The sequence below is a fragment of the Lissotriton vulgaris genome, chromosome 2_1 (genome assembly GCF_964263255.1).
Source record: "Lissotriton vulgaris chromosome 2_1, aLisVul1.2, whole genome shotgun sequence".
NCBI lineage: Eukaryota > Metazoa > Chordata > Amphibia > Caudata > Salamandridae > Lissotriton > Lissotriton vulgaris.
The window spans coordinates 1,707,466,592-1,707,491,587 of NC_141687.1; the positions used below are offsets into that span (position 1 = coordinate 1,707,466,592).

A 24,996-nucleotide genomic window follows, 5' to 3' on the forward strand; every position below is an offset into this window, starting at 1 on the left:
ACAGTGGCATGTTCTCCACCCCATCTTCAAGTCATTGGGTTATCCTGGACTTTCTCATCACTCCTGGCAATTTTAATGTGTTTCTTCTTCTGCTAGAGACTAATCAAGTGTATATCATACGTACCCTTAGTGCACTACTGTGGTATTATGTACCCATCCAGCCAATTTCAGTCTGCCAAGACACACTAGGAAAGATGCAGGACACAACAGCCATACATAGACACTTGAACTGGGTACCTTGTTCAATAGGAAACCATGCAGGTTTCTACGAGCCTACGATACATGATCATGATAAAACAAATCACAAGTTGCTGTCGCCATAAACTTCTCTGTCCTTTGTAACACTGCAAAGAGCTAGACTGGAAGGCTAAAATAAAAGCTATTGCAACAGCCAATCCTTAATAAGAAACCTGAGGCCATTACCAATGTGCATGCTTATTTTTAAGGAGAAAAGGCAAAGTCCTTACTAGTCTGAAAATGGTGAAGTAACTAGAGGCTACTGCATTCACCTGGTGCAGTCGAGTATAATTTCAAGTTGACAAACCCAAGGATTTGACTATTTCTACAAGGGTAGGGGGAGGTCCTACGCACATAGTATCTAGATCCAGAGGGAAGTGTCCAACAGGATGTGTTACCGAGGAGCTTGGTTTTGTTAGCATTAAGCTTAAGGTAATTGTGACTCTTCCAGTTCTGAACAGTCATGAAGCAGTATTTGACTTTGATCTCAGATGATTATGCATTCTTTCCCAAATTGATTGCTGATGATCTGGTTATTTTCTCCTCAAGTGAGAGTAACTTGAATTTTATCAGGCAAAAGGGTATCTGCTCTGGGGCATGGTTGAAGTCGTATTGCATGTAGTGTTAATTTTAATTCAAATGACTGACTTTTACAAAATGACCTCTCAACCAGACAGCATCAGAATCTCACTCACCTTAATAAAACTTATGACTCAAAATTAGTCTAACTACCCATATAAACAAGTGCAAGTTGGATTTGGAGTTATGCCACCTCGCTATACCTGCAAAAAGAACAATTGATGGACAGAACGCTGAACTATGGCAAACATTCACCCCCAGTACAGAGATCTGGGACTAAATCTATTGTTTGTTTTGTCCACCATGCCATTCCAGTTTAACCCCATCCATATGCAAATCAGTCTTGACCCGGCTCCCAATGGGAACAGTTCAGCCCGAACTACCAGGCAAGGTCTTCCCTGGACCAGAAACAAGCATCCTAGGACAGGTTTAGAGGCATCAGCACTCATCAGCCAGACTAGCTTGACTCCAGTGGCATGGGACCCACGTCTGGGCATACCCATCCCACTCGGGGTGACAAATGGCGGGTGGCATTCGTAGAGCGAGGGGTGGGGCATGTGCTCTAAAGGGATTGAAGCCTGCGCTATGGAGGGTATAAAGAGGTGTGTCTCCAGTTAGGGTCTCTCACACAAAAACTTTCGTCTATTTCCACAAGCACAATTAACAGCATTATTCAATATTCCACTCCTACACTGCCACCTACCTTTCATAGCTCATTCAAATCTCCATGCAACATTTACTACATTGGAAAACTTTACACAGGTGTAGTGAATTTTGAGACGTCTTTTGCATGGAACCCGAGTGCGAAAATGTTCGCTGGTGTCTACTGGTGCAACTACGATGTAAAAAAAAAAAAAAAAGGTATTACAAGTGCAGTGGGCAGTAGTAAATTGTTGTTCTCAATTGAACTGTGACAGTGTAATTTTACATAATTTTGCTACGGTTGAAGCAGTTTGAAATGAGGTCTGCACTGCTTGGCCCGAGAAGGCACAGAGATGGAGGGGTTGGGTGTGCGTAATGAAGGAGGAGATGGAGGGGGAGAGAACGGTAGGGACTAAAGAGGGAAGAAGGGGGTGTAGGGGGAGAAAATGACTACAGAATGTAATGAAGTGGCAGAGTGGTATTTTCTTTCAATACTCAAGTGGCATTATGTATGCAAAATGAAGCCTCTCCTACTGTAGGAAAGAGACATCTCTTTCCTCTGGGCAGGAAAACAAAGCAGCAGAAGAGAAAAACACACAAGCTTCTGTTAACCTGCTGCTCACTGGGTGTTCCAGCTCCAGATACCAAGCACTGAGGGGGCGGGCACTGCAACAGGTGCAGCAACTCAAGGTGTGTACTGAATGACTTGAGCAACAATGGACTCGCAAGAGGTGCGGGACAGATTAACATCCCGGTGTCCTCCCTGTAACCAATCCCAGTGCAAAGCAGAAAGAAAAAATAAAGTGAAATAGCTGCTGCCTCTCTCCTCCATAAGCTTAGCAGATGCTCTAGTCCCCGGGACAAAGCATCTACCCAATGCATGCATCAATTATGGATGAGAATGTGTGTGCGGTGTGTGCGCGAGAGGGAGCAGGACGGGACGTTGGAGGAGAGACGCTGCCACGCATCCAAAAAAAAGCAGCTAAAAGACACACAATGAAAAACATTATGGGCAGGGAAGTGTCAAAAGACATCCTTGAGCTGTTTGCTGCCGGTGCGGCGGCACGGAGAGCACTGGAAGATGGCGGCCTGGCTGCCGGTGGAGCCCAGCGACCAGGTTCTTCAGGAGGAGGCTGCATGTCTATGTTGCTCACAGGGCGGCCGGGTAAGGAGCAAGGTGCGTCTTGAAGCTGTGCAAAGGATTTCCAAGCCCTGCGCCATCTGCAACGCCCTCATGGCTTCGCATGATTGCAGCCGATCTCCAGGGAGGGGCGACCTTGCTTAGCTCAGATGTCTTTCTCTGTATGTGCGAAGGCACAAAAGGGAACCACGCAGAGCAAGGGGGGAAAAGCGGAGGAAGCGTGGCAATGCATCCCAAACAGGTGGAATGTCCCGCTGCCTGCAACCCAGGAGATAAGTAAGAAACAAAAAGCAACCGCGCTGAGCAAGGGGGATACAGTATAGAGCATTGAGCCAGGGAAATGCTTATCACAAAAGGAACCACGCTGAGCAAGGTGGAAAGCAGAGGAGGCGCTGCACCCGTGAAGCAGGCCTCGCACTGAGCCAAAGAAATGCTAATTTGAAAAGAAGATGTGGTATTCTGGATTGGATGTCATGTACCTTTCCCGCTTACCGGTCTTGCTGCTCAGCCTGTGTGGATGAATGGTGGAATGTTGGAGTGTGTGATGTAATGATAGAATGTGTGGGATGCCTGGTGGATGGATGACAGTTGGGAGAGAGGGCTGAGAAGCAGGAGAGCTGCTCCTGGTGGGGCTTTAATGATCCTTTGATTCAAGCTTATAATTCATCAATAAACCTACTTAAATCATCACATCTCGGTTACTGCCTATCTTATTACAGAAGGGTTCTGAACAGAAAACAATATAGAAATACCTGGAAGAGGACAAGTCCTGGGAGCGATCCATGGGAGTCAACAATTGAGAAAAAAAGTGGGACAAGCAGGAACCATTTTTCAATTAGAAGCAAACTTTTGTAAAGGACACTGACTAAAGGCAATTAGAAGCTGGAGGCGGAGACGGACTGCAAGCCCCCCGAGTGAATACAGCATGTCCAGAGACAGCGCATGCAGTGCCTAGGCTCGACCTAAAAATACATACTGTGAACGGTCAGTCAGTAGGAGACGTTTCAGTAGCACAAGTGTTTGTCTCTGACATTTTCAATGCACATCAGAGATCACCTAGTTATGAAATGGAGAAATAGCTCAATTGGGTAACTCAAGTGCCCTCAGTAAACATTTCAGAGTTCTGGACCAACAGAAGATAGCTGTATAGAAAAAATAAGTGTTGCCAGTTTGCAAAACTCCATTAAAGCCAGTAGGATTTCAGAGGATTTCACGACTAGGACCGTGTTTCAGAGAGTAAGACAAATGCAAAGGGGCCTGCTTTTTGTTGTAGCCAAGGTGTACAAACAAATTATTCAAACTTAGAAGCATATTTAAATGAATATTATTGCCAGCTGCAGAGAACTTGCCATGGGTGAGTGTTTTAGGGTTAACTGTTGAAAGGTGAAAAACAAAATGAGCAGATACTAAGGGAGGATGCATATTTTGTAACTCATGATGCAAGGGGACAGGTTGACAGACTTCTGGATAGTCCCAGGGAAGTTCGAAGGGGAGTGTCTGCCATTTATCAGATATGGTAGGTGTATGAAAATGGGTTATGTATGTATGGATATATGCTGACATGGTACAATAGATCTTTGAACATCTAGTGTGCCTTAAGTTCTTTGCACTATCAATTTGGTCTACGTAAAGAAGACTGCGAGCTCTATAGTTAGGTTAAGGAGGAAGGCAAACCCACATTGAGAAATGTAGGATTAATTCTGACAATTCTATCTATAAAGTGAATGCTTGCGGTTCATTAAAGTGCCTGGGGAAGTATTGTCCAGAAGGAAAGCTACCTTCAAGGAAAGGAACTGGAGGAGGCATGAGTAAAGATTCAAAGAGTGGCCTTGTGAGCCTTATGAGCACTATGTTAAGGTTCAACGGAGGGGCAGGAGATAGTCTGGGAGGTATGTCCCGCATAAGACCCTCCATAAAAGCCTTGACTATTGCAATCCTGAAAAGGTATGAGTGTTCCCAGCTTTGCTTATATGCTGCAAGAGCAGCTAAAGGTAGATGTATTGATGTATAGGTAATGCCTGACTTCTGCAAGCATACCAATTAGCAGTTGATGTGCTGGACATTAAGCTTCAAGGAGGCTAGCTGTTTGGCGATGCGCTAATGGACAAATTTTTTCCACTATGCAGCAGAGCAGATCTGTGTAGCGGGCCTGTGTCCTTCCCGTAGAATGGCCATGTATAGCCAAATTAGAGCTAGAATTATAGACAATTAAGGTATCACAGACTTCAGAAGAAGGCGATAAAGCACAGAGTACCTTTAACCTGCAAGATTAAAATTTGGATCCTTAAAGAATTGGTCCCAGGTTTTTGATTAGTCTAAGGCTAATAAAATGGGCTTCACCCCTCAGTAAAAAACATGCCATACGGCATTACAAGTCAAATTGTACTATCTGCTGTACAAATGCTCGTGTTAAGTATACCTAAAGATACCAGATATTCCTGTAGAACCCACATTAAAGCTCCTCTGGGTCCCGCACGTGTAGCCTCTGTTAAAATACAGTCCAACTTTTATGTTTACATAGGGTCAAATAAGACCTATGTCTATGATTTTAATGTGTTCCATTTTAAGAACTGGAGACCATAGTGATGACTGGATTGTCCAAGCAGCTTGCAAGTGGGGAAACAGGAGACAGAAAAATACCATTGCATCACAAGCTCTCCCTATGTCAAAGAAGACCCCTTCAGTTACGACACCCTCCGCAGAAAAGATCACAATTCCACCATGCAAATGCTAGCCCCCCACTCTTAAATAATTGTCTAAAGCAACCATCAGAAATCCCTCTCGAATTGGAGATACTTCCGCTTAAGGGATCCAGCCTTTGTGGAGCACCAAACCCACACTACATTAACTCCCTCCATAGCCTCGAAACAGATCAGTCATCAATGCATCCATCATGTGCTTTTCTTAGCCGCCTATAGCCCTGCCCGATACGGCAAAACAATACCGTTGACGTCTGGAACTCCACTTCACTTGGCAGGTTGGCGGGAGCTAATGATGATAGAGGAGTTCTACCGCGGTCAACATTCTCCTGTGCCAAATGGAAAGGGAGTACATCCTTCTCCTAAGGGAATGCCAAAGAAGTTAAGAGGATGACCTCAGGCTTTCAAGGGTGAGAAGTGAAGGTAGACTCCCTTACCTGTTTCGTTTAGGCTGAAGGCGGCTGTACTATTTTGCACGACACAGGTGAATGTGCCGAAATCCTCTTCTCTGGTTATATTCACATGCAGGACACTTGAAAGGAACCTCTCAGAAGCATCGTTATTGAACCTGGGTGGAAATACAAGAAATTGCGGTTAGCATGAGGACCACAGAGCTCAAGCTACCAACAGTCATTGAGGGATCACAGCTGCCACTAGATGGGATTTTGCAGGCAACACACGAAGAAACCTCAGACAGACCAGGGTTCTAGACAAGTTTTCTCTGCCGCTGTTCCCTGCTGTGGGCATATCCAGTTATACAAGCACCTCAACTGTAGTCAACAGATAGAAGTCTCACTCTTGGCTTTTCATGAATGCTCCAGTGGCTTAAAAGGAATAAGTCTCGCACCTGTGAATTGCAGGATTCAGTGCCCTTTGTTTCGAGTCCATCAAATCTCACACCTGTGGATGATGCACTTGAGAGCTGTACACAATGCAGACTCTGTACAGTCTCCTATTCTATTCCTGCCTCCTTGCTACAGGAAGCGGTGCTGGTAGGAATACGTTACGATTGCTTTATGTTAAAAAAATACTTCTGTGCTTGCTTTTCAAAGGGGAAGTTTAGTCTATCCAGTTGTCTGGAATCACTCAACATCACCTTTTGTCTTAGAGTATCTCTCAGGGAGGTCAGTGTGCCCCTGGCCTCTATACAACAAGAGGAAGGTCGAAGGTTGTGTGCCCCCTAAACGTAGATCAGCGTGGCTGTAATCTGCAGATATAACTCCAATCATTGCATGACGATAGTGCCCTTCCTTCCATGTATCAAAACAATGCACCCATCGCAAATGGCAGAAAAAAACTCAAAAATGTAGCTTTTCTCAAGATGCTCCCTATATATGAGATTAGCCGAATCCCTAAGAAACTCAGGAAAGTGAATAACCGTCAACAGTGGTGTGTATAAGAAGGTCATCAATTTGACGGTACCTTAATAATGTCATTAGCTTAGAACAGAAAGTCGATGGCTGTGTGCTCTATTGTCTGAGACCAGAAAGTCAAATAGTTAATGCCTGTAAATTAAAGCCTGAAAACAGTAGGGCTTATGGTCGGAACATAAATCCACAGTGAAATTGTATCCCATTCATCTCAGTGGCTAGTTAGAGACAATCAGCTACATGCATCATTGTAGGAATTTGCGATTCCTAAATTGCGAAAATTAAGGAATCGCAATTTAGGAATCCCAAATTCCTATGCATCAAAAAAATCGCAATTTTTTTGCGATTCGCTAATTTTCCTTATTTGCGAATCGCAAATAAGGAAAGGCTTTACATTGATTCCTATGGGCCTAGAGGCCCATAGGAATTAATGGGAAGGCATTCTCATTTTGCGAATTCGCAATTAAGGAATCGCAAAATGAGAATGCAATTTCAAGGGTGCAGGGGGGGGTCCAAAGGACCCCCCCCCTGCACTCCTGGAATGTCATGTAAGTACATTTTACTCACACACATGTCCCAAGGGCATGTGTGTGTAAAATGTAAGTTTCAAAAATGCATTTATTTGCATTTTTGAAACTTTTCGCAAATTACCATGAAGGTGTACTTCATGGAAATTTTTCCCTTTAAAATTGCGAATTCGCAAAAATAAATAAATCATGCATAGCATTTAAGAAATCGCAAATATTGCGATTTCTTAAATTGCGAGAAATGGGAAATGAATGATGCATCCCAATAAGTGATTTTGGAATCGCAAACGGCCAAGTTTTGCCATTCGCACCGTTTGCGATTCCAAAATCGCTTGATGCATGTGCCTGTATGTGAGGCCTCATTGACCTGGGAATAGAATAGAAAGTAAAAGGTGTGTAATTGTGCGCGTCAATGTCCTCACAGCAAGATGAAAAAGGCCAGGGGTGAGTGTGCCTTCTGAGCTACACAGAACGTGTCCTTTGTATGTCATTATCCTGTTTCGTTTGTAGAAGTTTGTAACAATGAATTTGAATGCCTCATAAGTCCATGAGAAGGAAGTGAGTGTTCAGTGATTGACTTCACCATTAGTCCTAGAACAGAAATTGAAAGTACAGCGATGTTATGCCTTCTGATTTATATAGAAGTTAATCCTCATTGGTTTTATGCATCAATCAATCAATCAGGGTATTTTAAAACACGCTACTCACCTGTGAGGGTCTCAAGGCACTGGGAGGAGGGGGAGGGGTGGAGGGGAGCAGCTCCGGATCAGATGAAGAGCCAGCCAGGTCTTGAGGTCCTTCCTAAACGTGTGCAGGGTCGGGGAATGTCTGATGTTCACAGGGAGCGCGTTCCAAGTCTTGGCTGCGATGTAGGAGAAGGCTCTCCCACCTGTTCTGTTTCTGCTGATGCGGGGGACCTCTGCCAGGGCGAGGTTGGTGGAGCGGAGGTTCCTCTTGGGTACATGGAAGGATACTCTCTCGTTGAGGTATTTGGATCCGATGTTGAGGGATTTGCAGGAGTGGGTGAGGAGTTTGAAGGTGACCCTCTTCTGAACGGGGACCCACTTGAGGTCTTGTAGGCGTTGGGTCATGTGTTCGTGACGCGGTGTCCCGAAGACGAGTCTGGCTGCGGCGTTCTGGATGGTTTGGAGTTTGTGTAGAAGCGTTCTGTTGATTCCGGCGTATAGGGCATTGCGGTAGTCCAGTCTGCTGGTTATGAGCGCGTGGGTGTCTGTCCTTCTGCAGTCTGGGGAGATCCATTTGAATGTCTTGCGGAGGATGTTTAGGCAATTGAAACTAGTGGAAGTGACAGCGTTGATCTGGCAGTTCATGGAGAGGGAGGAGTCGAGGATGATGCTGAGGTTTCATGCGTGGTCTGTGGGGGTGGGTGGATTCCTGAGGACGGAGGGCCACCAGGTGTTGTCACAGGCGGAGGTGCAGGGTCCGAGGAGGAGGACCTCGGTCTTCTCTGAGTTGAGCTTCAAACAGCTGTATTTCATCCAGGCTGCCACGTTCTTCATTCCTTCCTGGAAGCAGAGTCTGATGTCTTCGGGATTCTTGGTGAGTGAGAGGATGAGCTGGGTGTCGTCGGCGTAGGATACAATGCTGAGCCCATGCTGTCTGACAATGGCGGCGAGGGGGGCCATGTAGATGTTGAAGAGCGTGGGGCTGAGGGATGATCCTAGGGGTACTCCACAGTCGATACCGGTGGGTTAGGAGAGGAAGGGGAGCAGAGTCTGATCCTCTGGGTTCTGCCGGAGCGAAAGGATTGGATCCAGTTGAGGGTGGCTCCTTGTATCCCAGCGTCATGAAGTCTGGTTGGGAGCGTGGAATGTGAAACGCATCGCTGCTCACAGAGCAGGAAGGGAAGGTGACAGCGTGCATCACAGCATCAGATCAGATAGTGAAATCAGTGACTGTACGATTTTATACTGAGAATAAAAGGAGAATGGTCTTGTGTGCACCATTTGCCTCAGACCAGTTTGTGAAAGGTCAGTATGTGTTTGCTCTTTCAGTAGCAAATCAGGAGTTAAAATGTCAGTGTGGTGTGTGCAGTGGATGATAAAAAGGAAGGAAAAATTGTGTTGTTGTTACTTCCGTACTTCACTATTTTGTAAGGTGTTCAAGCTGCACGATTAAGAATGTCTATCCACATGTGACAATTGAACATGATGCAGGAAGGGAGCCACAACTGATGTATTCTGGGAGACTATTTAATGGACTGATCTGTAAGACCTTTTACTGCGGGACAAGCACTAGCGCACTACATATGCCAGCGTTTGTCCCATCATTATTACGGCCTCCCTCCTACATTTCCCTTCATACTTTTTTTCTGTTACTTCTATTTTCTGATGTTTCCTTTTGAGGAGCTGTTTTTTTTTTATTTTTGTCTGTTTTTTGTAGCGGGTAGACCACAACATGGATGTTGTCATGGGCTTTCACGGTCTGCTTCGTTTTTCTTTTTACAAGTGGTGTACCCCGTGCCCCAAGCCAAGACCTTTTGCTTTTACTAAAAGTTTATGTATAATATACTTACATAAAGGGGCATTCTATCACACCTCTTCATCCATTGGTGGGGCCACTGGAATTATGTGGCAGCGAAGGCCACATTATGCTCCAGGGTTGAGTAAATTATGCGGCAAAAAAGTCAAATTATGCAGCGCAATTCAGCACATTATGTGATAGTATATTTCATTATTTTGTCATTCTTAGGTCTCGCCTTAGCCAGCGTGCATGCTCTGCTCTGAAAGGCTTTTAGTAAGGGCTTTAAACTATCTCCCGCTATTGGCCTTTGCGTGCGTCTTTCTAAGAAAGACAGGACGCAATTGGCCCAAGGCGGGTGCATGTCCCGCCCTCTCTGTCCCCTGGCCACGCTTGTTAATGTTGTTGTAATGTGTGAGTAGTAAGAATACGAAGAATAGAATGTGATACCTGTCTACTGTACAGCATGTGATAAGTGAAAAATTACCAAATGCAGTGTTCAGTACAAAAGTGTGCATGGGTTTTCTGTTATGACTTGTTATAGACACAGAATATATAGAAGGTGTTGTATACCATGTGTATGCACTGCTCTTTGTGAGTCCAGGTGGTGGCACACATGCTGGTAGCTGTGGGAAACTTGCAAGTTCAAGATCTAAGGTGCTGCTTTGTTTGTTTCAAGGTACTATAAAGGGCAGGTGTTACTACCACCCTTATAATAATAAACATGCTATCTAACTCAGAAGCATAAAAGCAAGTATTTGAATGTGTGGCCTGAATATCTATACCAGATACCAGCTGCAGTATGTTGCTTGCTGAAGTCGTGTTTAGATATGCAAGGCCACCTCGTACTTTAACCACTAGTTTTGCTGAAAGTCAGCATAAAAGCAACCTTGACTTGAACCCAATCTAGTCCTATTGACTCCAGTTCTACTGGCCGCATTCATGATCCTTACTCTACAATGTTAACATGTATCCTAGGGGTACTCCACAGTCGATACCGGTGGGTTCGGAGAGGAAGGGGAGCAGAGTCTGTAAGCTAGTAAGCTTCAGTGCTTACTAGCATGTCCAGTCCACAGTAGGCCTCATCATCATTTTTGCTCTGAAAGCAGTCTTACTTGAAAATGACACACTTACTGAATGTCAGATAGGGAACAAGAAGGCTATGACAATGTAAAGATGTATTTGTGTCATATATGCATGACATACATACATAATGTGCACACTGTGCATAAAAACACATATGTATATATAGACTTAAATGTGTTGGAAAGTGGGTTATTGGTAGGGGCAAATATATGTCTGCCACTGGCAATAAAGCCACTAACACATGATAGGACTCAGCATAGGTCTTAGAAAATTATTCCCATGCTCAAACCTTGGTAACGTGGCTGCAAGCAGACAGGCTAAACTTCAAAGACAGGTATGTAAAGCCTTTAAAAACACCATTTCAGTAAATAATTAAGACACAACACAGCATAAAAAACCAACACCAATTTATAAAAATAGGTAATATTTCTATCTTTTAAATGACACCAAAACGAAAATAATCCACTGTAGGGAACCAGAGATATGAATTTTTAAAGATTAGTAACTTTCTAGTGCTTAGAAACCAACAGTGCCCCTTTTAGTCATTTTGTTTTCTCTGTCAGGGACACACCTTTATAGATTGTGCTGAAGAATTTTCTCACCACTGTGGTGGGCCGCCTTCTTCAGCAAGCGGGGTCCAGTCAGAACACCTTCCAGGAGATCTGCTTGCGGGTCCCAACGTATCCTACACACAATCCAAGGTTCTGGAATCTCCAAGAGGGTCATTGAAAGTGTGAAACTTCAATTCCGCAATCCACTTGAACAAAACCCTTACAAATCCACTGATACTCCAGGCTTTTAATTCTTTATGGGGCTGTCCAGGTGAGCTCTGTTAACCTGGAGCTTGGAGGGAGTTCAACTCTTGAGTCCTTTGGCAGCAAGGTAATCCACAGGGCTGCAGTTTCACTTGATGCAGTCTTCAGAGGTCAGGCCTTAGAGTCCCTTGCACAGCACAATCTTTTCAGCAGTGCACTTCTTGCCTCAGTAAGTTTCAAGCAGCAGATCTGGAGGGCTCTGGCCCTCTCAGATACTTATTCAAAATTCTCTGGGTCAAGCACCAGGTCACTGCTGATTAATGAGAGCAGGGCAACTCCTCATAGATATGACCACATCCTGTAGAGTGTGGCATTTGTTTGTCCCAGAGTGCATCACTCTTCCAAACCCATAATGGCTGATTTTCCAGCAAGGAGGTAAGAGCTGGCTAAACACACCCCCTGGGATAGCTTATATCCATGGACTCTCCCCCTACCATCTGCACATACCTTCCTTAAGCCTAGCCCTGACTCTGGGTCAAGAGTGTCAGATTGAAGCTGAAACCCAGGCCTCCCCTCTGCCTTTGAAGAACATAGTTTACGACGCCACCTCCTGGCCTGGCATTCCTATGGCACAGCACACTGCCCTCCCAGCAGCCTGGCTAATCCACTTAACTCTGACCAATCAGGGAAGACCACTGAAAGGCTGAATTTAGACTTACAAACAAGAAAGTCTCATAACTTCTTGTATGTACACTTTAGGAGAAATCAACAATATAATATTGTTGGATTTACTACTACCATTCTGGGAAGTCTTTGAATGGTCCGGCTAGTCCTCTCCTATCAATATTTATTAATAATAACTACCATGTTAACCTATGGGCCATGGGGTTTGCAATGGGGAAAATGACTTGGGCCACTCTTCCAGCACCAGGGATTATAAAACCATATTTTATCAGTATTTCCCTAATTTCTACACCCTGTGCAACTAGGGGAGACTTCTGGGGTTCTGAATCTGCAGAAATATTGCAGATCATCCTTACCCAATTCTTCAAGCATCAAAGTCGAATTTGAGCAGCTCTTTAATACAATGTGGGGAGTGAAATGTAAAATTTCACTTTACCCAGGCATATAAAAACTCATTTTATAAGGGCGCTCCTTTTAGATAACTGACCCCCACCCCTGGGATACCTAGGGGTGACCCTGGGGGTCCCTAATATGCAAAAACATGGTAGGCTTTTCATTTTTAAGGGCCACTACCCCCAAAGTCGAATTTGGGCACAATTTAAGGTTTATAAGCTGTCCTGGCCACCAGTGCTGCTTTTAAACTGACCTCAGGCTTCAGCACTGCACACATGCTGGTGCAGAGAATCTGCTGGCCTCTAAACTGCCATGCCCCAGGATACTGGAGACTTCTAGGTAGTTTCAATCCCCTGCCCTATTAGATACTAGGGGCTTATGGGGTAGGTCATGCCAATTACAGGACTACCCCACCATACCATAGTGTACCCTAGTGTATGTTGGGTGTCTTAACTGTATACTAATGTGTTCCTTTTACCTTGGCACTGCCCTGGGCCTGGTAAAACAGAGCCCAGGGTCAGTCAGAGTAGGTTACCACTAGTTTGAGTCAGCAAATAGTTGTGGGTGGGGGGTTCCCAGGGCACAGGATGACTTTGCAACATAGCCCCCCCACCCAAACGAAAGGTGATGGGTTACTAACCTACACCCTGGTAGTCCTCATCGGCTAAGTGGAAAAACCTGGAAAGTCCATCTGCATTGGCATGGGCAACCCCAGGTCTGAGTTCCACTGTAAAGTCCATTCCCTGTTGGGAAATGGACCACCTTAACAGCTTGGGATTCTCCCCTCTCATCTGCATGAGCCACCTGAGAGGCCTGTGGTCAGTTTGAACACGAAAGTGAGTCCCAAACAAATATGGTCTCAACTTTTTCAGTGACCACACCACTGCAAAAGCCTCTCTCTCAATGGCACTCCACCTCTACTCTATGGGAAGAAGCCTCCTGCTAATAAAGGCAACTAGCTGATCAAGGCCCCCTTCATTTAGCTGTGACAAAACTGCCCCAATCCCTTGCTCTGAAGCATCAGTCTGAACTACAAATTATTTTGTGTAGTCAGGGGCCAGTAACACTGGCTCTGAACACATAGCAGCTTTCAGAGTGTCGAAAGCCTTCTGACACTCTGGGGTCCAAATCACCTTTTTAGGCCTCTTTTTAGAAGTCAGTTCTGTTAGGGGCCCCACAATGGTCCCATAATTTTGAAAAAACCTTCTATAGTACCCTGTCAGTCCAAGGAATGCTCTGACCGGAGTCTGGGTAACAGGAGCTGTCCAATCCAAAATAGTTTAGATTTTAGCTTGGAGAGGCTGTACATGGCCCCCACCTACCAGGTGGCCCAGGTACACCACAGAACTCTGCCTATTTGGCACTTGCTTGCCTTAATAGTCAGGCCTGCTTAGTGCATGGCCTGAAGCACTTCCCTTAGGTGGTTTAAGTAATCCCCCAGGTAGAACTGTATACAGCTATATCATCCAGGTAAGCTGCACTGAACTGTTCCAACCCAGACAAGACCCTGTTCACCAACCTTTGGAAGGTGGCAGGTGCATTCTTTAACCCAAAGGGCATTAACTTAAACTGATAATGTCCCTCTGGTTCTTGGCGCAGACAGCATCTCCCTGCTTATGCCCTGACTGGTTACAGTCAAAGCACTTACCCACCTTTGAGGGATCAAAGAACCTACCAGGCTTTCCCTGAAACCCACTCCCTTTGAATTTGGGTTGGCTCGGGCCCCCCTCCTTGTGCAGGTTTTTGTGGGTCTTTGGAGGACTCCTTAGGTTTTTGACCTTCATTTCCCTGGGCTTTCCCCTGGGGAGGGACCTGTCTTCTTTTCTTCTGGTCACCCCCCTGGTGCTGAATGGAAACCCGGGTTCTCACCCACTCATCAGCTGATTCCCCCAGCTCTACTGGGTCTGTTAACCTCTCCTTTGCTCCATCAGTGATGGCAATCTGCCAGTAACCTGAAGTCAAATCAAAAGTACTCAGGTACTTAGCAGCCCCTAACCTATCAATGAGCTCATCAGCTCTAGGTATAGGCTGAATGTCAGTCTTTGTGACTGTATTCAAACCTCTGTAGTCCACACAGAACCTTAACTACTTTGGTCCCCCCTGAGGATTAGGTTAAGGTACCAGTACCACTGGACTGACCCATGGACTCTCAGACAGTTCAATTACCCCCAGCTCCAGCCTCTTAGCAACCTCAGCTTTAATGCTGGCTCTGACGTGGTCAGACGACCTGTACTGTTTATTTTTGACAGGTCGGCTGTCACCAGTGTCAATGTGGTGCACACACCACTCAGTGATGCCTGGGGTCAGAGAGAACAGGCCAGCAAACTGCTCCAGCACCTGCTTACAGTCTCTGTGCTGCTGGTCTGTCAACTTGGGAGAGAGCACAACTCCCTCCACTGACCCATCTTGCACATTAGTGGAGAGGAGGTCGGGCACAGGCTCAGTTTCCTCCTCTATACCCTCATCAGTGACCAGAAACATGGTCATGTCTGCCCTGTCATGGTGGGGTTTCAATCTATTCACATGCAGGACCCTGTGAGAGTTCCTGGGGGTGCCATGGTCAACCAAATAGGTAACCTCACCCTTCTTTTCTAAGATTGGATAGGGCCCTCTCCACTTGTCGTGGAGGGGCCTGGGAGCCACAGTCTCCAACACCCACACCAACTGTCCTGGGGTATACTCAGGCATAGTAGCCTTTTGATCATACCAGTGCTTCATGAGCTCCTGGCTGTCCTCCAGTTTCCTGTATGGCTTGTACATGTACTCCGCAATTCTAGATCTCAGGCCTAGCACGTAATCAAGCACCTTGTCCTTAGCTTCTTTAAGAGGCTGCTCTAAAGACTCTCTTAGCAGGCTCAATGGCCCTCTCACAGGGTGTCCAAACACCAGCTCAAAAGGACTGAAACCAACCCCTTTCTGTGGCACCTCCCTGTAGGCAAACAATAAGCATGGGAGGAGAACATCCCATCTACTCCTGAGTTTCTCCGACAACCCATTTATCATGCCCTTCAGGGTTTTGTTGAATCTCTCAACAAGACCATTTCCTTGTGGGTGATAAGGGGAGGTGAACTTGTAGTTGACACCACACTCATCCCACATAGTAGTCAGATAGCTGGACAGGAAGTTCGTGCCCCTTTCTTTCACCACCTCTTTTGGAAAACCCACTCTGGTGAACACACCAAGTAGTGCTCTAGCCACTGCAGGAGCATCAATGGTTCTGCCAAATCTGACAGCTCTGGCAGGGATGGAGTCCCTCCCTCAGAGGCCAGATCCTCCCTATCAGGGTTAGATTCTTCCTGCACCTCTGGGGTTCCCTGGGCTGGTTCAACAGGCCCAGTGCCCTTTTCCTTGGATGCTTGGCCCTTTGTTCCAGGGTTCAAGTTTCCAGACCCTCCCTTTTGGCTAGTCTATGACCTAGTCACAGCTCATACCCACTCAGGGAGCTCCAATATTTTCATATGGAGTTCTCTCTCCACCTCTGATCACACAGAGGATTCCAGTTCATTGCCCAGTAAACACTAGACTGGGAGCACCCTTGACACAGCTTCCTTCATAGGGTCTGTCACACCTCCCCATTCCAAATCCACCGCAGCCATAGGATGGAGTCTGGTAGTGCTGTCTGCATATGTCACCTGGTGAAACTCCCTTTCTGGGGGCACCAGTTCATCTAGGACCATAGTCACACTAGCCCCAGTGTATCTGATAGACTCAACCTCAGTCCCATTTATTTTAGGCTTCTGTCTGTACTTGTCCATCTTTGGAGGTAAGGCAGCAAGGGTGCCACCTGCCTACCCCTCTCTCGGGCACGACTGTCCACCCCTACACTGACACTGGCAATCCCTGTGGATGGCCCCTTAGGGGAGAGCTTCTTGGCGCAGACAGCATCTCCCTGCGTATGCCCTGACTGGTTACCCACCTTTGAGGGATCAAATAACCTACCAGGCTTTCCCTGAAACCCACTCCCTTTGAATTTGGGTTGGCTTGGTCCCCCCTCCTTGTGCAGGTTTTTGTGGGTCTTTGGAGGACTCCTTAGGTTTTTGACCTTCATTTCCCTGGGCTTTCCCCTGGGGAGGGACCCGTCTTCTTTTCTTCTGGTCACCGCCCTGGTGCTGAATGGAAACCCGGGTTCTCACCCACTCATCAGCTGATTCCCCCAGCTCTACTGGGTCTGTCAGCTTAGAGTCCACTAGATACTGGCATAACTTCTCTTCTGCACAATGAGTAAAAATGTGTTCTTCCAAAAATACATTATACAATCCCTCATATGTGTCAACGTTGTTACCAACAATCCAGCCTTCCAGTGCCTTTACTGAAACATCCACAAAGTCTACCCAAGACTTTGAACTCAATTTTTGGGTGCCTCTAAACTTCACCCTGTACTGTTCTAAAGTCAGAACAAATCTCCTGACTAAGCATGCCTTCATCTGCAGGTATGATTCTGCATCCTCTCCCTTCCGGGTCAGGAGCCTATCCCTCCCAGCTACTGGAATCAACTCCCACAGGAGTGTACCCCAATATCTAGAGTGGACCCTACTCATTTTAAGAGCCCTCTCAAAAATTGCTAGTCACTTGTCAATGTCATCCCCCTCAGTGTTCTTGGGTACTATGCCCTTGGGAAGTTTAGGTTCCAATCTACCACCCATGGACATTTTAGCATCTTCTTCATTTTCGCTGCCACCATTCCTTTTCTCCCCCTCCCTATCCCATTTTCTCTTAGCCAATACGAATTTCTCCTTCTCCAAGGCAATCAACTCTAATTGAGCCTAAAGCTGTCTCCTGCAAGGGACAGTAGTGGTACCTGAGTAAGGGACCCTTCCCCACTCCCACCACCACCTTGATTCACCTGGCTAACACTAGTCACAATGGGAAAGGTCTCATCCTCACCCCTCTCTCGGGTGAGGTTGGGGGGGAACATCTTCCCGCACCCCTGGGTTCTCCTCAGCTGTCCTGGCCCAGGCCTTTAGGGACTCAAGCAACCCTGCCTTCCTCATCTTCTTGGCAGGACGCAGCCCCCCAAGCCTACACTGTTCCCTAAGATCAGCCATCTTAAACTGGGACGTTTAGCCAGGTCCAGCTCCATGGTTCCCTAGTATTGGGTAAAATAAAACTAGGCACAATAGACTTAGAACAATTTGGAAAAATCAAAACAATGGATTAAAAACAGTTTAGTCCAAATTCCAAAAATCCAACTCAAAAGTTTTGTTCTAAGGCAATTTAGAGGATTTTTATAATCTTAAATTATTCACTGAAAGGTGTACTTTTTAAACACAAGTCATCATCCAAACCGCTGAACACCAAATGTTGGAAAGTGGGTTATTGGTAGGGACAAATGTAGGTCTGCCACTGGCAATTATGCCACTAACACATGCTAGGACTCAGCATAGGTCTTAGAAAAGTATTCCCATGCTCAACCCTTGGTAACGTGGCTGCGAGCAGACAGGCTTAACTTTTTAAGAAACAACCCAAAATAAAAATCGAACACCAATCTATAACAATAGGTAATATTTTTATCTTTTAAATGACACCAAAATGAAAACAATCCTCTTAGGGGGACCAGAGATATGATTTTTTAATGATTAGTCACTTTCTAGTGCTTAGAAACCAGCAGTGCCTCTTTTAGTCATTTTGTTTTCTCTGTCAGGGACACACCTTTATAAATTGTTCTGAAGAATTCTCTCACCACTGTGGTGGGCCACCTTCTTCAGCAAGCTGGGTCCAGTTAGAACACCTTCCTGGAGCTATGCTTGCGGGTCCCAAAGTATCCAACACACAATCCAAGGTTCTGATATCTCCAAGAGGGCCCTTAAAGTGTGAAACTTCAATTCCGCAATCCACTTGAACAAAACCTTTACAAATCCACTGGTACTCCAGGCTTTGAATTCTTTGTGGGGCTGTCCAGGTGTGCTCTGTTAACCTGTAGCTTGCAGGGAGTTGAACTCTTGAGTCCTTTGTCAGCAAGGGAATCCACAGGGCTGCAATTTCACTTAGTGCAGTCTTCAGAGGTCAAGCCTTAGAGTTCCTTGCACAGCAAAATCTTTTCAGCAGGGCACTTCTTGCTTCAGTAAGTTTCAAGCAGCAGATCTGGAGGGCTCCGCCCCTCTCAGATACTTATTCAAAATTCTTTGGGTCACGCACCAGATCACTGATGACCAATGAGAGCAGGGCAACTCCTCATAGTTATGACCACATCCTGTAGAGTGTGGCATTAGTGTGTCCCAGAGTGCATCATTCTTCCAAACCCATAATTGCTGATTTTTCAGCAAGGAGGTAAGAGCTGCCTAAACACACCCCCTGGGAAAGCTTATTTCCATGGACTCTTCCTACCATCTGCACATACCTTCCTTAAGCCTAGCCCTGACTCTGGGTCAAGAGTGTCAGATTGAAGCTGAAACCCAGGCCTCCCCTCTGCCTTTGAAGAGCATAGTTTAAGACGCCACCTCCTGGCCTGGCATTCCTATGGACCAGCACATTGCCCTCCCAGAAGCCTGGCTAATCCACCTAACTCTGATTAATCAAGGCAGACCACTGAAAGGCTGAATTTAGACTTACAAAGAAGAAAGTCTCATAACTTCTTTTATGTACCTTTTAGGAGAAATCAACAATATAATATTGTTGCATTTACTACTACCATTCTGGGAAGTCTTTCAATGGTCCGGCTAGTCCTCTCCTATTAATATTTATTAATCAATAACTTCCAACCATGTTAACCTATGGGCCATGGGATTTGCAATGGGGAAAATGACTTGGGCCACTCTTCCAGCACCAGGGCTTATAAAACAATATTTTATAAGTATTTCCCTAATTTCTACCCCCTGTGCAACTAGGGGAGACTTCAGGGGTTCTGAATCTGCAGAAATATTGCAGATCATCCTTACCCAATTCTTCTAGCATCAAAGTCGAATTTGAGCAGCTCTTTAATACAATGTGTGGAGTGACATGTAAAATATCACTTTACCCAGGCATATAAAAACTCATTATATAAGGGCGCTCCTTTTAGATAACTGACCCCCCACCCCCGGGATACCTAGGGGTGACCCTGGGGGTCCCTAATATGCAAAAACATAGTAAGCTTTTTATTTTTATGGACCCCTACCCCCAAAGTCGAGTTTGGGCACAATTTAGGGTTTAAAAGCTGTCCTGGCCACCAGTGCTGCTTTTAAACAGACCTCACATGCTGGTGCAGAGAATCTGCTGGCCTCTAAACTGCCTTGCCCCAGGATACTGGAGACTTCTAGGTAGTTTCAATCCCCTGCTTTATTACATACTAGGGGCTTATGGGGTAGGTCATGCCAATTACAGGAGTACCCCACCATACCATAGTGTACCCTAGTTTATGTTGGGTGTCTTAACTGTATTCTAATGTGTTCCTTTTAGCTTGGCACTGGACCTGCGCCTGATTAAACGGAGCGCAGGGTCATTCAGAGTCAGTTACCACCAGTTCGAGTCAGCAAAAAGTTGGGGGGTGCCCAGGGCACGGGATGACTTTGCAACAACATTATTGTGCAGAACGCAAACAGCAAAACCAGAAAAGAGCAAAATTGAACATTCTCAATAAGCACTGAATAAACATTGTCTCCTGACTTCATGTAAACAAGCATTTGCATTGCAATAGGTCTCGCATTTTCGAAACTTTGACCTATTGGTATTGTACATCATCATCAAATAAGCTTTATTCGGCGTTTGGCCATAAAAGCAACACAATAAAATACATACACGTTAAAAATAACTCAACATAACATTGCCTAGTTAAAAGAAAAATGAGTTAAGACCCAACAAAAATAGTTTAGCATAAGCAGTTTTAAATGAAAACCCCATAATACACAGAATCCCCCTTTTTCACCCGCAGTTATTGTGATTCGGTGCCCGAGGACCAGGGTAAAAGTCATGGAGGTCCCAAATATGAATGGAGCCATCTCCAAGTTTTGGCTGGATAGATCGCAAGTAGGGGCAGTGTTCCTGTCCTTAAACCTCACCAGAATCAAGTCTCCCGGAAAATTTTTGGGCAGATGACCAAGCCACCCCACCCTTCTGACGCTCTGTATCCCACCGTCTAGCCAGGAAGGTAATGGTCTATTCTTTTGGAGCCAAAAAATGGCTTTGTTCAGTAGGTCCCGATGCAGTTCGCGTTTCCCTGGTCTGAGAGCGGGGACCCCAGAGAGAATGGTGACATATGGGGCTGCTACGGGGGGTAAATCGATGCAATGTCTTCCATCTAGTGTGATCACAGGGGCTCTTTGTGGGGCATGATCATGAATACGGGTGATATTGTGGTCACTTTGGATAGGTGGTGTAACCGGGGAGTCACATGTTTGCAATATCCTGGGTGCATTGTCCGTAGGCCTTTTGTGGGTATTAGTGGGGGAAGAGCGTGTGGGGGTTACAGTGTTTCTAGTCGGTGGGTATGACTGTGCTACCGTTTTTTCAATCCTGCACAGTCTATCTCCCAGATCATTTATTTTAGCAACCAGTGGAGAGAGAGCAGTATCAAGCAGTAGCTCGATTTGGGCCAGAAGAGACGATTGAAGGGGGGATCGAACCTCAGCCTTATCCACAGGTGATGAGGCTGTACTGGGTCCGGGTACAGAGGGGCTGCATTTATTAGATGGAGGGAGGGTTGTAACGGAGGAAGCCTGGGGGGAGCAGATAGCTTGAACAGTGTCTCGAGACACTATGGGGGGGGATAGGGCATCCGGGATGTAGTGTGTGCCACAGAGGGCATTCAGCTCTTCCCAGACGGACATTGAAGTTGGGTGACTAAAATCCAGTTATCCTGGTAACAGCTATAAGCAGCTCAAGGCAATAGGGATGGAAGAAAAGGAGCTTGACTGTACCTTCTCCAAAGCTGGAGCCAAGAGTGGTGGCCCGTCCCGTCCTCCTAGTGCCTCTGAGGGCCACAGAGGGCCCGCCCTTTGCCCGGGCTTAGCCCGGCGCCGCCCGCGCGCGTCCCGCGAGGCGGTAGGGACCTCTGCCTTTAGTGCGCCTCCGTGCGCGATTCCCGGTGGGCGTGTCACCGCCAAGGATGCTGGGGGCTGTAGTCTCCCTGCCGGCTGCCGCGTGGTGGAGGAAGCGGCGGCCGGAGACCAACAGCTGCAGGAGTGTGGCGTGACCCCCGGTGAGTGCTCCAAATGCCCTCGTCAGCCCTCGGGACCCCCGCTCGTCCGCAGGGACCCCCGCCTTTAGTGCGCCTCCGTGCGCGATTCCCGGTGGGCGTGTCACCGCCAAGGATGCTGGGGGCTGTAGTCTCCCTGCCGGCTGCCGCGTGGTGGAGGAAGCGGCGGCCGGAGACCAACAGCTGCAGGAGTGTGGCGTGACCCCCGGTGAGTGCTCCAAATGCCCTCGTCAGCCCTCGGGACCCCCGCTCGTCCGCAGGGACCCCCGCCTTTAGTGCGCCTCCGTGCGCGATTCCCGGTGGGCGTGTCACCGCCAAGGATGCTGGGGGCTGTAGTCTCCCTGCCGGCTGCCGCGTGGTGGAGGAAGCGGCGGCCGGAGACCAACAGCTGCAGGAGTGTGGCGTGACCCCCGGTGAGTGCTCCAAATGCCCTCGTCAGCCCTCGGGACCCCCGCTCGTCCGCAGGGACCCCCGCCTTTAGTGCGCCTCCGTGCGCGATTCCCGGTGGGCGTGTCACCGCCAAGGATGCTGGGGGCTGTAGTCTCCCTGCCGGCTGCCGCGTGGTGGAGGAAGCGGCGGCCGGAGACCAACAGCTGCAGGAGTGTGGCGTGACCCCCGGTGAGTGCTCCAAATGCCCTCGTCAGCCCTCGGGACTGTACATGACAATTCCTTTTCTTATTGCAGATTTTTTAAACACATAAATAAAAGGCATTGTCATTTACATTGCCAATAGCTCGAAGTCTCGCAAATGCGAGACCTATTGCATTGCAAATGCTTGTTTGACACCAAAATATAGCAATAAGCAACAGAAAGGTGAACAGTCAAGCTTTGCAAAGGGCCTTCCACAGAGCAGCAATATACGTGTTACTGCATTTCAAGTAACTTTTGAAAAGTTTGAGATAGGAACAATTTTTTTTAACTCTGCAGATTATGCAACAAAGGATAGATTATGTGGCAAATCCGGCAAATCTATAATTATGGAAAAACGCTGCAGCCGCACAGCTGCATAATTTAAGTGGCCTTGACCATTAGTCTGTTTTTGTGTCATTTACATTTTGTTTATGCCCACTACAGTTTACAGCATGGGGCAATAGCTCAGCCTACGTCAGCGACTGGCTAACTTCAATTTAAATGCCTGCATTTAGCCCTCTCACAAGGAGCAAATCAGCATACAAATTAGTAGTTTCCCTAAATGCCGATGTTTTTGCTTTTACTTTAGTGTTGCCTTTGGTTGCAGAGCTTGATGTGACAGCAGGAAGCTTTCTACCAGATGAGCACAAAGCACATTCTAGCTTTAACAGTTCATGTCTCCTTCTAATGCTGTTGTAAATTTCATTTGAAATGGCCTTTATTTGATTGATGCTTTTTATTCAGAGTTCAAATGAATTGCTGATTCATTTGAACTCTGAATATAAACTCATGACGATGCTCTGTCTTTGAAACCCTGTTTCCTTCCTTCCTTTGCTTGTTTCTTCATTTCCTTTTTCCTCTCCTCTTTCTTTCCTTCTTACTTTCTTTCCTTTTTTCTACTTATCTTCCTCTTAATTTTTTCTTGCCCTTTTCCTACTTTCCTCTTTTTCTTCTTCCCTTCTTTCTTGCCTTCCTCCTTCTGTTCTTTCTTTCCTTCTGTTTCTTTCTTTTGTTCTTTCGTTTTTCCTTGCCTCTTTTTTTGTTTTTCTTTCTCTCTTGTCTTTTTCATTCCTTCTTTTCTTTCTTTTATTTTTCTTTCTTTCCTTCTTGCATTCCTCTTTCTTTCTTCTTACTTTCTTTCGTGCCTTCCTCTTTCTTTTGTGCTTTGCTGATTTCCTCTTTCTTTCCTCTTTTGTTTTTTCTTTTTTTCTTTTGTTCATTCTTTCTTGCCTTCTTTCCCAAAGGGAGAGTTTGTAGCCTTACGGCTAGAGCGATCGACCTCGGACCTGGGGAACCGGGTTCGAGTCTCGGCAAAAATGCTCAACCTCCTGTGATTCTGGGCAAAACCACTTAATCTCCCTGTGCCTAACAAATATTTATGCGTTCATCTGTAACAAAACTGGTGCTCATGTAAAGTGCTCTGATACCCGGTGTCTCAGGTCTAGTTTGCGCTATATAAAAATCTAAAAAAAAAAAGAAAGGAAAAACAAAAGAGGCTGACAGCCAATACCAGGCCGATGAGTTTTTTTAAATCTGTGTAAGTCAAGAAATTTTGATTTTACAAACATTCGGATTATGACAGTTATCTATTGGGGGTTTCAGCAAGATTTTGTCCATTAGTCTGTGGTTCTGTCAAGTAAATTCTTCTTCCACCTCTCCAGCATCTATCATGGGCAATGAGTCAATCTACTTCGGCCATTGGCTAACTTCACTATGAGTTAAGGCTTGCTTCCCCTTTCACAAGGAGCACATAACATCTAAAGTTGTTCCCTTCAGTGCCAGGGAGTACCCAATTGTTTTTCTTTTGTTTTTAAATGTTGAGGAGGGACTGGCAACTTCCCAAGCAATAAAGTTTTGGAAAAACCATGACAAAACAAAACAAGAATTTCCGAAAAGCTGGCGGTCAACCCAGACCTATTGGCTTTGCCATTCTTTGATTTCTTCACAGGGCTAGCCCAGCATCCTCCATTTACTGCCTGTGGTTCAGCCATACCCCAGCACCAAGGCTTTGCTGACACTGACATTTTACTATGAAGAAAGCAGGGGATGCGGTTCCTAAGTGGAAGGGGTGAGGAAGGGAGGGCAGGGGAATCTATTTGATGAATCTCCCAGTGGCGGTCAGACGCAGGTAGGTCCCGTGCCTCAGAGAAACTCGATTTGAGTACCTCTCCTCTCACCATTCAGTGAGTACCCTGGACGTCACGGTTTGGGCCAATAGACCCCTCTTCTATGTTTTTTTCCGGAAGGTATATATCATTTTACCTCATTTTAATATGTTTTCCCTTTCACACAGGACTACAGCACAAGTTCAGACTGTAGGGGACGAGAACTCTATCACACATACCCACTCCATCCCCTTTAGAGTAGATGAGGATCCCCCGGTCCCGATAAAATGCCTAGATCCGCCTGGACGACATAGGGCATATTTATTTATTTAGGGGTTTGTATAGCGCCAGAATCGACTCCGGGGATATCTCTGCGATTTGGACGCGTATCAATTACACATGCGGAAGCTGTAAATTTAAAAAAAAACAGAACAGAACAAGGCGGTTTTCAGTAATTTTCTAAAAAGAAGATGGTTTGAACAATCTCTTAGATGAATGGGGAGTTCATTCCAGCAGTGCGGGACAAGATATGAGAGAGCTTTTCCTCCAAATCTCGCT

The 24,996-nt window shown here is 46.2% G+C and overlaps 1 protein-coding gene across 2 annotated transcripts in view; it reads right to left on the reverse strand.

Annotated features, from left to right (window-relative positions):
• The window catches only part of SIGIRR (single Ig and TIR domain containing), a 169,544-nt gene that overhangs the window by 71,909 nt on the left and 72,639 nt on the right, over positions 1 to 24,996 (reverse strand). For both annotated transcript variants that reach the window (XM_086957702.1, XM_086957701.1), the window contains exon 4: positions 5,736 to 5,866. In XM_086957702.1, the coding sequence (XP_086813828.1) occupies positions 5,736 to 5,866 (131 nt within the window). The remainder of the gene's footprint in view (positions 1 to 5,735; positions 5,867 to 24,996) is intronic.